At 40.4% G+C, this 13,112-nt stretch overlaps 1 protein-coding gene across 1 annotated transcript; it reads right to left on the bottom strand.

Moving 5' to 3' along the window:
* Window positions 1–7,307: 7,307 nt before the first annotated feature.
* LOC309874467 (very low-density lipoprotein receptor-like) lies at window positions 7,308–9,578 on the bottom strand. Its single transcript, XM_082752660.1, has one exon. The coding sequence runs from the start codon at window positions 9,514–9,516 to the stop codon at window positions 7,516–7,518; it is 2,001 nt and encodes a 666-aa protein (XP_082608786.1). The 5' UTR covers window positions 9,517–9,578; the 3' UTR covers window positions 7,308–7,515.
* Between the last annotated feature and the right edge of the window lie 3,534 nt (window positions 9,579–13,112).

The following is a 13,112-nucleotide window of genomic DNA, read 5'->3' on the forward strand; positions in this document are numbered from 1 at the left end:
ATTATGGATGGAGAGCTGTCATCACATCCTTCACAATTATATTATCATGTGCTCCTGTGGTGTACACCTGTGGCTTGTTGGCAAGGCAGTTAATTCTAAGGACTATTGAACACCATGCATTTTCATAGTGAATCAGCGCAAAGTTATTTAACACAGGTGTTTCTATAATTGTGATACATTGGGAGATTCACAGTGTTCAGTAGCCTTCAAAATTGCACTCTCCACCTGTGTGGAGAAGTAGTTTAGTATTACCCCACTGATGTCAGTAATAAGCTGTGTTGTATTAAAGCTAGGCATCTGTGTGCATTTATGCTGAGGCATGTTTCAAGCACATTACAATGAAATTCCTCAGCTTTGTTACATTAAAGTAATATTCCCATCTATTTGCTTTCTTAAATGTATTTCTTAAGTATCTGAGGGCTACCTGATGAGCCTTTTCATTTTCTTTTAGAGGGACATTATGAATCCTCCAGGTTTTGGAGTTTAAGATCAAACTACTTTTATCATGTTCAAGAAACGTTGTATCATGAAAGAGTGGGATTATTCTAAGAAAACATTTTGACGTGTACGTATTTATGGTACGTATTGAAACAGCATCAGCAGTGCTGAGATGAGGTGCTTTTGGTAGTTATGTGTCCCTTCCCTTCCCTTCCCTTTTTTTTTTTTTTTAAAACACAAACATTGGGCTCTTTCTACTTCTGGTGGGTTGCATTTGAACAGGAGTTCAACCACAGCTTCTGCTTTGCACAGCAAAGAGACAAGTGCTCCTCCTGAGATTCACCAAGCACTGTGGAGCGGCCAGTGCAGCTGGCAGGTGGGATCTGTGAGAAATGGGCTCCTGTCACACTCTTATCAGGGCTGGTAGCTCAATTCTCACCCACAGGCGCAATTAGCCCACAGGGAACTATGCTGTCTGTTAGTATTTGCTTTAGAGTAGAAGATGCTGGTCAGCTATACCTTGCTTCCATGTAACACGCCATCACCTAGTGCCCCTGTTTTTGGAAACACACCTACCTTGAGCTTTTCCATGTTCCAGATATTTAGTTTCTGTTCACCATTTGCCCTGGAAGGGTCAGCCTGGATTACAAGTTCCAGTCCCATTCAGTGACTGGCAATTTTTTTTGTTTGTTTGTTTCCCCTTTCAGTATCTGAATGGATTTTAGGGGGAACAGTAAAACTGACATCTGATAAATTGCATATCATCTAAACATGGTTGTGCTTAGCTTTTCAAAGAGATGTTTGCCTGACTCTTTTATTTACCAAAAAAAAAAAAAAAAGATATATTTTAACTAGTTTTATTCTCTTAAAACTGAAGAATCTGAAAAACGTTCACCAGAGGTTGAAATATTAGAAGTTTGGCAAAGCTGTGTTTAACTAAGCAGTAGGCCATGAGAAGTGTCAGGCAATTATAAGAGGTGGTTTTAAGTTATTCGTTGCAGTGTCACTCTGTTTCATAGCTGTGTAACTTTATTGATTTCCCTGTAGCTATAACAGTAGCTTAATTAAATTAGCTTAAATTAAAATGAAAAAAAAAATAGAAAAAAAAAATAGAAAAAAGAAAAATAAAAGGAAAATGAAGCATATCTTCAACAGCTAAAATTTCAAAGAAATGCAGAGAAACTGGTCTAATGTGAGAGCTGATATTTCAAGGACTATCACAGCAAGTGTGGCAGAAGTCCAGCATGGATCAGCAAGGAACTCCTGACTGAGCTCAAACAGTTAAAGGAGGAACACAGAAGGTGGAAATGGGGATGGGACAGACAGTCGGAATACAGAAACATTGTTCAAATATGCAGGGATGGAGCTAGAAAAGCCAACGCACAGCTGGAGTTGGAACTAAAGAATGATGTGAAGGGCAGCCACAAGAGCTTCTATAAGTTTGCTGGCACCAAAGGGAGGCAAAGAAAATGTGGGGCCAGTGCTCAGTGGGTCTGGAGAGTTAGTGTCAAATGGCATGGAGAAAGCCAAGGTACCCAATTTAGATTTACCTTTTTTTTTTTTGACAGGTAAGGTTTGCCTGCATAGACCTCCTGCCTGTTAGCAGAGTCTGTGGGAGGAAAGCATTACCCACAACAGAGGAAGATCAAAGAAGGGCTCTCTCAAGGGGCCAGACAGGATGCACCAAAGGGTGCTGGAGGAGTTATCCACTGTCCTTGTGATGTTGCTGCTCATTGGAAAAAGGGAAACAATACCACCATCTTGAAGATGGGGAACAAGAAGAATCCAGGGAACTACAGGCTGGCCAGCCTCACTTAATCTCCAGGGAATCCTTTATTAACAAACTCAGTAGTAAGACAGAGTGCACTTTCTGCATGTTTTTGGATGATAGAAACATGAAGAAAGGCTGGAGGGAAGGGTGCTGTTCAAAAGACTTCACAGGCTAAAGAAAAGGGATGACAAGAACCTCATGAACTTCAGCTTTGATAAATAAAGACTTCTGCATCTGGTATGGAATAAACCTGTGCAGCACTACAGTCTTGTGTCCAGACAGCTAAAAAGCAGCTTTGCTCAATGCAGGACTGATGATGTAGGTGGACAACCAGATGAACAGAAGTCATCAGTAATGCACCTTTGCAGCCATGAAGGCTGTCTGCATACTCGTCTGGATTAGCAAGAGAATAACTTGCAGTTTGAGTGAAGTGGATCTTGTAGAAGCTGTTCTCCATACATATGCTACTTTTGAAATATAAAATATATTTTTTAAAATACCTTCTGTGGTTGTTTTTATTTGTTGTTTTGTTTTGTCATTTATTCCTTACTAAGGTTTAACGAAATACACTATAAACCTAATTTTAAGAACTTGAAATTTAGAAGAGAAAGTTGAGAAGGGAGATCTATCTAGACTTAAATGACATTTCAGTAAAAATATTTACAAGCAGTAGACATAGCAAGAAAGTAAGGTGATAAATGAAGCCTAAAATACAGAAACATAACCAAAACCATCTAACTATCTAACTAACTCTAAAAAAAATGCCAAACACCTTCATAGGCCTTTTGGAGCAGGAAGAGAGAAAGCAAGGAGTAAATTTTTCATTGGAACAGGAATTATTACAGAGCATTTCTTCAAGTCCTTAAATGTGTACATATCTAAGAATAATCCTCTATGATCAGAATTAATCTTGATGTAGCTCAGCTGAAGCTCTTAAAGTTGCATCGAGGAACAATGGGTACATTTTTTATAGTACACCATCAAGTTACCTCTTTTCTAATTTCCTTAACCTTGTTAAAAAAAAAAAAAAAAAAAAAATCATGACTCCAGAGCCTCCTCTAGTGTCCTAGAAATAAAAATAAGTCATGCATACTCAAATCTATGAATGGCAATGTACAGAACCATTGATAAAATGCATATCTTGCCAAAGAGGTCTTTTCATGCCTACACTTTTTTTTTTTTTTTTTTTTCTTATTCATTTTCTTGGTGCTTAATGAAAAGTTTCCGTTGGATTCCTATGTCCATGTGTTTTTCTGTGTTCCTGGCCGGTATAAAGGTATAATAGCTGCAGTTCTTTCACAAATACTAGCAAGGTGTTTGAAACAGCAAGAAGCAAACAAGGAGATTCTTCCAATTTTCCAGTTCTTAGCAATTAGCTAGTTACATTTATCTTGTGCATACTAATGTCTCAGATTTGGAGAAAACAATTATTAAGGCAGTTTACAGTTTTACCTGGGTTCATTTGATACTAAACTGATACTGTAGTGTTTTAGCGATACCCTATTTTTTAGGCAATTACTTCAATGAATAATCTGCACTTTTTTGCCGGAGGCCTATGAAGTGTATCACACAATTTATATCTGACTTCATTATAAACCTCATTAGTGTTTTGAATATTTCTTTTCCAGTAAGTTGTGTGTGAAGTGGCAGCAGTATTGAATCAATACCTCATTTTATTACCATGTATTTTTTACTGCTAATTTTAATTTTGCTTCTACTCTCTTTCTCTTTTTAAACATTGACTTCAGTAGAAAAGCTCTCAAATTTTCTTTTGTCAGGAAAAATATGTTTTCACATTTATATATATACATATGTATGTATATAAGTCATAAAGAATTGACATAAGCATTGTATTCCTTGCTCACTTTTAGTGACAAGAGTCAGAAAATTTGAAGAACTATGTTTCTTGAAGAATAGGGAAGGTTCATAGACTGTTATGAACCCTATGTAGTTCTAATGAATTGATTTGAAAAAGGTTTTTTTCAGAAAATCCATCAAAGTTGATAAAAATACTTATTGTATTTTTTAATCTCTGTTTTACATACCAAAACAGATGACAGTTTGGACTGTTGTATGACTTATTTAAGGAAAATATTTTACTCATCTAGGCACAAAAGAAGGAAATACAATTCTACTTTAATTTGAATTTAGAAGAAAACAACCTTCCTCCCCAAATCCCAAATTCAACAAAGGGATAGCACACTTACAGAGCTATTCTCTCTTGCTGTACAGTAGGGAAATAAGGATTAGTACTATGAAAGAAATTGCAGTCAAACCAAAGCAGGAGTAACACCATGTAAGTTGTTTAATGAAGTGATCATAGGTTCATATGTTTTATAGTGAAACTACAATTTATCAGAATGATATTTTTTAAGTTCTTTTTCTTCTCCATATGTACAGATATTAATGAGAAAACAAGTTTATTTTTAGTCTGCCTTCATGTAAAGACTAATTCCTGTAAGTTACATTTAGTAAGAAATAACAAGTCTATTTTTTATTATTTTTTTTTTTCCCTCAGGGAAAGGGAGGAGGGAAGAAGCATTCCTATTGACCTGCTGCTTTGATATGAAAAGGTATCCGAACTGAAAATAGTTCATGGTTAATGAAATATGTAGTCAAGGTCAGAGTAATGGCATCTTTTGAGTCTTAACTATGATGAATTTACTATTCCTTTCCATCTCCTCCCTGAAGTAAGATAAGGTCCTTCATAACCTTGAAGTAGCAATGGTGTTAGCCTTAAAATACCAAACTCAAATGTTTATTGTGTCTGAATTTCAGGCCAGGTGACCAAAAAGATAATATGACAAGTTAGGATAAGAATTTTCTACTCCTTCATGCTTTCTGAGCTGATTCATTCACTCCCCCATAAAAGTTGACAGGCAAAGCAGGAACAATCCTGAAGAAAAAAAAAAAAAAAAAAAAAAAGTAGAAAAGACATTTTTTATTCAAATGGTGCCATATCAGTGAGAAGGATCTGGTTCCTAAGCATAAAGCTGATATGCCTGGGGAGGGATGAGGTTTTACACTGTGAGAAGGATTCTTTGTCCCTCTATGGTGCAATGATATTTGGCACCTGTCCCCAGAGAGAAATGGGGGAGACTGAGAAGTGCCAAGAAGTTTTAAAGTCAGTCTGCCTGATTACAAATTTAAAACTGAGTGCTCTCTTTGAATGTCTAGCACTTTCCAAAATCTGCCAGAATTTTTAAGTATACTTTATAGATCTTTAAGCATTGTGTAAAACTTTTCACTGCAGGTAGAAAATAAAGAATTGGGTTTAAGGTTGTAAGTTAGCAATTTTCCATCAGGACAAATTCATTAGAATTGATATAAGGCAAGGAAATTACAGTCTTCTGCAATTCTGCTTGGTGAATTCAGAGACAAGATTGATGTTTAGTTTAAGTATGGTTATTGATCAAAATCAGGTTTTCACATTTGTGCTTCACTTTTAGTTCACAAATGGACTGCAAAAAAACTCACCAGCTTTTCTTTCTAAGATAATGTTTATTGTTTGTTGCATTGTGTACTATTGTGCCATTCACTGCAAAGAGTCATTTTTAGCTGTTTTTCTTGTAGAAGGAAATCTTTAACAGTGGAATAAGAATAGCATTGTGTATTTCCAGCATGGAATTTATGAAACTTTGGGGATCTTATAGTAAAATTCAATTTGAGAATGCTAGGCAATTGAATTTGGATCCCAGATGATACATTGGTCAAAGCAGGTGAATCAAGAGAAGTGGATGTGAGTAAAGTATCCTGCCTTTTCTATTGTTTCCCCATTATAAAATAAAGAAGACATCAGAAATGTAACCTAATATATGTGGTATGCACATCTGTTGATGCACCTGAGAACTGTTTCAAAAAGAGAGAAAATTCTCTGCTCTTATCTCTGTCAATAATATGAAAAAGACGAGTTGTTTTAGTACAACTCTTCAGTTGGTATCAATAAATTCTGAAACAAGGGGGATCACAATTCTCATTATGCTCACTCGTCATGTCTATAAACTGGTGACCAACCACACTGCTCCCACTTTGTATTAGCTGAGTACAGAGCAAAGCCAGTTCCTCTCTTTCCACAGCTATTCTGCTGGCCTGTTACAGTGGGCCCAAATCGCCTAAGAAAAAGTTTTTCTGAACCCTTTAGATGCTTGTTTTTGTTTGTTTGTTTGATTGTTTGATTGTTTGTTTTTTTCTCCCATCTCTTACTACCTTTTCTTTACTGCTTGCTGGAAAATAGCTTATTTGGTTATTTGGTGAGGTTGTTTTCCTAGAATTTCTATGTATAGGAGAGCAAAAAATGGTGACAATGTAAAAAATGTAGTGAGGCCTGTCGTTACTGCTGGGGATGTAAAAGAGAGGAAGGGCATAAGTATGAATTATGTTTGTGGCATTCTCACCCTAGTCTGTTTGTGTGGTCCTCTGCCCCAGTAAAAGAACTCAGAGAAATGTAGTTAGTGGGATACTGGATTGGAAGGAAGGCTACAAAATATTTTTGCTTAAGGCAATCATTCAAGGAATACAGGAAAATGTAGTAATGGTTACTGATAATTTTAGCATTAAGTTCATCTTGAGCTTCCACATAGAGAGGTAAGGGCTCAGAAGAGAGGAATATTACAACTGCAGATAACAATGCTGTTCATTTCAGGTGGTATACTGGGCTGAGACAATTGTGAGAATGCCAGCCTTTTGCATTTTGGCAAAATAAGGAACTTCCATTATGTAACTAGAACTACTTTTTCTGTAGCTGTGAAATCCTGTAATCAGCAGAGGTATGTGCTATTCATAATGTCTAATATGCTATCCAAGCTTTGGGCTTTTCATGGTGGAGAGGATGGATTATTACATAATTATTAAATTTTATTAAATAATTGTTGCAGGAAGCACGGTCGAAAGCACGACAGACACACAGTAGAGTCAGATCATGCTCCATTTTATTGCCCGAATAGCCTAACTTTTATAGAGAACTTAACAGGGGTGGACAGTGTTTCACACAAGATTATTGGTCAAAAGCACTCAGACAAACAGCTACAAGAAAACAACCCCACCTGCAAGAAAACAACCCCCTTGTGATTAGCAATCACATAGACCTTGTCCTTGAGGCCAGCTACTGGTAACAATATTTTCCTGAATTCCTCAATTGGGCGATGTGGGAACACTGTCATGGGAACTTCTCATAGTTGCCCTGGTAGCTTGGTTTGCTCAGCTACAGCAAGCCATGGGATTTTTGCTGTTTCAAGAAATCCCTCAACAATTCCCCCTTCTTCTTTTGAGCAAACCAAGCCTGACACAGCAGTTTTACAAGTAACTCTTTAGCTATACTTACAACACACAACGATGATTACCACCACCATAAACCAAATCCTTAATCCCCTTGTGATTAAACCCAGCAACCATCTACACTTTGTTTCAAACAAGTCAGTGAACCATTGATTGAAAGGATTGATACCATATTGAATCTTTCTCATGTGCTCTTTCAGGAAAGTAATGGATTTGTGAATTGACACATTATGATCAAAAAGGTTTAAACAGTACATTCCCTTAAAGTCCTCACACCCATTCCTTTGAGCCAAAAGCAAGATGTCAATAGCAGCTTGATCCTGTAAAAGCAGATGTTGCAGACTATTTTGATCTGGTAACATCTCCTCAAGTATCTCTGTCGTGGCATAGGCTTGCCTCTCGGCCCAGCATACCAATTTTTCTAAGTTGTTACATGCGGCCGCAGATGCCACTCCAGGCACTGAAATTGCTAATGCCGCTCTAGCTGCAACCCCACACAATTCAACATTATCATTGCAATCCAATGCAAGCAATGTCCATTTATGTCTGGTGATCTCACGCAACTGTAACAAGCTAGGAGCAAATACAATGAGTTTATCTATGTAACATGGACATCTGATAGCATTTGCAGGGATACCTTGCCAGGCCCCATCCCCACAAATCAGAAGCACATCAGGAGGTAAGGCCAAAGCTGTACAATTGTTCCAAACACTGTAGTTGTTACCCCTTGTCTCCATGCTACAAACCCCTAAACCCTGCTTAGCAGCGTCATTGCAATCACAGGTGTTATTTGTGTCTTTGTACCAGTATGACCTTTTCCAGGTTCCTGTAGCAGGAATCATCTGATATCCACGGCTACGTTCACTTTTGTAGCCACCTTTCAGGTTGATACACATTTGACTACAGATACCAAGGTTTTGACATTCATCAATGTCTCCACAGTTTCTCTTGTCTATAAACTCAAACCCAGCTGGACAGTCACATTCATTTATGATGCATTCCTTCAGGGGCTCATCACCCCAGTCCTTGCAGTCTCTCTGCTGGTTACACACTTTATTGATATCTATGCATTCTCCACTTCTGCACTTGAATTTGCCAGGTCCAGAACACTGAATAACATTGTTACAGTTTGCTTCATCAGTGCCATACAGACAGTCTCTCACACCACTGCACTGCCTACTCCCATGGACACAGTTCCCATCTTCACATCTGAAATGGTCTGGCCTGCAGGTCCGAGAAGGGCAGTTAATTTCATCACTTCCATCCTTGCAATCAGGATCTCCATCACATCGCCACTTCTTGTGGATACATTCACCTGAGCCGCACTGCACCTCACTCGTAGCACACTTCACTGGAGGTGCAGGCTGGCGGCCACACTGCTCCAAAGATTCATCCGAGTGGTTGGAGCAGTCAGCATCATCATCACACACCCAGCTGATAGGGATGCAGGTAGAACTCTTGCACTGAAACTCATGAACACCACAGGTAGGAGGTGCACACTCCAACTCATCGCTACCATCACTGCAGTCATCTTGAACATTGCAGACAAAGCTTTTGGAAATACATTGCCCACTACTGCATGTGAATTCTGCTGCACTACAAGTCACAATGCCACAACTCTCTTCATCTTCTCCACTGTCGCAGTCCTTTTCACCATCACATTTCCAGGACACTGGGATACACTGGGTTGACTGAGGACCACACCTGATTTCATTTACCCGGCATGTTCTCGTATGACACAGCTCAGCACTCTCATCAGACCCATTTTCACAGTCCGGATCCCCATCACACTGCCATCTATTTGGCACACACTGACCACTGTTGCACACAAAGTCAGATTCAGCACACGTCTTCTTCACACAAGCACTCTCATCACTGCCATCTGAGCAGTCTTCACATTTTGCTCTAGCACCGTCGGCAGCAGTGCACAGGCCGGCGAGGGCGAGCAGCAGGCAGAGTGCCCCGCAGCGCGGCAGCGCCTGCCGCCGCCCCGCACCGTCACCTGTGTCACTTATACTACTCCTATTACCCATGCTGTTAGTGTCAGTGGCATCCTCCTGGCACCGTTTCCGTCTTTGTCGCCCCTTACTCTCCCCCTTTTCTTTTTGCCACTGACCATTCACCACAAATGGATGAGACACATGATTACTAGTTAGGAAAGAGAGTGTAACGTCTGCTATACGGCTGCAGGCCGTGCCAGCTGCAACCCTAGAAGCTGTTTGTGAACGAGCCTGACGGTGGTCATTTGGCGGTGTAATCTGCGTCTCTGCTCTCCTGCCCTGCAATAGAGCTAAATCGTCATTAATAGTCTGTAGAATGTGGCAACCCCACGGAATGTTATCCAGAAACATAGTTATAACACCGATCTGGGGACGAATAGTCTTTTTTTGCATTGCAAGATAACTTCTTATAAAAAGAATGCCAGAGAGAAGCAGCACAGCCGCTGCTGCCGCTGCCTCCATGGTTACGTCAGACAGGCTGCAGAGTCCTGATCTCCGCCCCTCTGCTCTGTGCCGACTCGCCACACGGTGAGGGTCGGCCGCCATTGTCCACTGACGCCTCTGGTCTCCCGTAGCAACTCGATCTCGGATGGCCCGCATCGCACCGCGATTCCGCGTCTCTCCGCGATTCCCTTTTCCGCGTCTCTCCGCGATTCCGCGTCTCTCCGCGATTCCACGTCCCGCCGCAAGTCCGTTTCCCGCGGCCCTCCGCAAATTCCACGTCCCGCCGCAACTCTAATTCCCGCGGCCCTCCGCAAATTCCACGTCCCGCCGCAACTCTAATTCCCGCGGCTCTCCGCAAATTCCACGTCCCGCCGCAACTCCGTTTCCCGCGGCCCTCCGCAAATTCCACGTCCCGCCGCAACTCTAATTCCCGCGGCCCTCCGCAAATTCCACGTCCCGCCGCAACTCCGTTTCCCGCGGCCCTCCGCAATTCCACGTCCCGCCGCAAAACCCCGTTCCCCGCGGTTTTCCGCGTGTCTCAGCGGGAATACCACGCCTCACCATGAGTCCTGTGTACCGTGTTTCTGGGCCGGTGTCCGGTCCGCTCAAGCGCCGGTCGGATGGGCGCTCCGAAGTCCCGACGGCGCGGCGAGGTCGCGGCGCCGCTGGTCCCGGCGCCGCTGGTCTCCTGGTCTACCTGCGTTCGGATGTGCCGGCGCCGCTGGTGTCCCGCTGCGCTGCGATGTTTGTCCCGGCGAAGCTGCGATGTTCCGTTCGGGTCCTGTTCAGGTGTCCCTGTTCGGGCGCCATATGTTGCAGGAAGCACGGTCGAAAGCACGACAGACACACAGTAGAGTCAGATCATGCTCCATTTTATTGCCCGAATAGCCTAACTTTTATAGAGAACTTAACAGGGGTGGACAGTGTTTCACACAAGATTATTGGTCAAAAGCACTCAGACAAACAGCTACAAGAAAACAACCCCACCTGCAAGAAAACAACCCCCTTGTGATTAGCAGTCACATAGACCTTGTCCTTGAGGCCAGCTACTGGTAACAATATTTTCCTGAATTCCTCAATTGGGCGATGTGGGAACACTGTCATGGGAACTTCTCATAGTTGCCCTGGTAGCTTGGTTTGCTCAGCTACAGCAAGCCATGGGATTTTTGCTGTTTCAAGAAATCCCTCAACAAATAATTAAATTTTTAATGATCTTTTTGTATGTGAACTGAATACAAGGAGTTATCCTCACATTGCCCAGGTCAGCTGAAGTTTGCTTCTGTTGTTTGAGCAGTGCTTGGCATTCTCTTCTTTCTCTCTGTTCCATAAATCATTGCACACTGAAAGGTCAGGAGCAGAGAGAAGGTAAGATACAAGGCTAAATAAAGAGCAAAAGATTCCTCTCCTACTGGAAACTGTCAGAGCATAAAGGGAATTTCTAGTATCCTTCTAGGATAGGAAAAAAGACCCGAGATAGTTGAAATGTTTGGATTATGCACTGTATGATTCAACTGGTTGGATTCATCTCACATCCTTGTATAAATAAAGGAATTAACTTGGTGTAAAGCTGTCCAAAGCTACAGAAGAGATACAGCTGACAATATTTTTTTTCTTTTAATCTGTGTTTATTCCTACTTACAGCATGTGGATTTTTCCTCCCTGTTCTCTTTTCCTTTATCCATGCTAACCTTTCCTTGTGTCCTTGAGTATGGCAAAGGACAGAAGTGAATTGAAATTAAGATGGCTGTTGCTGTTTTCTTCACCTGCCATGATAATTCTAAACCAGGCATTTTTAGACTTTGTTTTTTAAAAAAGCCTGAGCCAAAACTAACCTCTAAATTTTCTAACCCACAGAGCAAAAGCTGTTTTCAGAAAAGAGTGGCAAAGTGTCTGACAAAGATTTTCAGAGTAGCCTAAAGAATGAATACCTCTTTGACTGGCATTCTCAATCTCCTTTGCATGCAAAAATTTTGGTAAGCCAGTGTAATTATATAACCGAGGTTAAGATGAGGGGAAAGGCAGGACAAGAAAAAAGGAACTCTCTTCTTCACAAAAAAAAAAAAGGTAATGAGTCATTAGAAGTGGAGACAAAAATAAATAAATAAATAAATAAAATTGAGTCCTTACTCAGATATTTCAGATTAGTAAAATGTATGCTAAATAATATTTTGGGGGATTTTGAAGCAGAAGATGATATCAAACTCAAGATAAATTCATTGAAGGAGAACACCTGAAACATTTTGCTCATACAAACTAGACAGCTTCCTAAATGTTTTTGCAGTGTTGTGGGGTATCTAGCTGATATATTGACCTTTTCCCTCACATACATGTCTATAGTTGCATGAATAATACCGAAATGGTCAAGTAAGAGCAAATTTAAATAAATAATTATGTTTAATCCATTTATTTTATTAAAATTGGTATACTTTCTTACATGTCTAAATTAGATGTCACCATGGCCTTTTCACTGTGACTTTTATGGGCAAACTCACCTCCAGAAAATACCACTGTAACCTTGACTAGACATTTGTAAGGCAAAATCCAGAGACTTGCAAATCGTGATCACTGCATTCATGGTTTTGTAATTTTTTGTTATGGAGTGTCTTTAGTAATGCTCAGAGAATTTATGTGGTGGAGATAAGAAAATTTTAAATATGTCTAGGGTATGTCTGAAGGTAAGGCTAGACAAAATGAATGATCTCTGTTTGCCTCACTAGGACAAATTCCCTATCTTACTGGTCTGGAAAATGTCTGAAATACTGAATAGTTCTGGTGAAGTTCTGGAGAAGCCCTGTGATATTTTTTATTTGCAAATATAGCAGAAAAGTGATTTTTCCTTAACAAAATTGACTATGATAATAAAATAATTATTTATTTAAAGTTTACCTCAAAGCATAATGAACATTACTTCAGAATGTAAGTAGCCTGTAAGAGTCCAAATTTCCACTCTTTCCGTCCTCTCAGAGATGTGATTGTGCTCCTCTCCCCAAGTTTTGTCTTTCCATGGCTAGCAGGCTACTAGGTCATATAAGATTGGTCTTTTTCCTACTTGACATCCCTTAAATATGGAAGCTCCTCTTCCAGAGGGGCCTTTGCAGAGTCTCAGCAGCATCTCTCCTTCCCTCCAGGAAGGAGAATTAAATCCATATCAACCCTCTGCTGATAATAAGCTGAGAATAAATAGG

Source organism: Aythya marila, assembly GCF_965140915.1.
Source record: "Aythya marila genome assembly, chromosome: 2".
Classification (NCBI taxonomy): Eukaryota; Metazoa; Chordata; class Aves; order Anseriformes; family Anatidae; genus Aythya; species Aythya marila.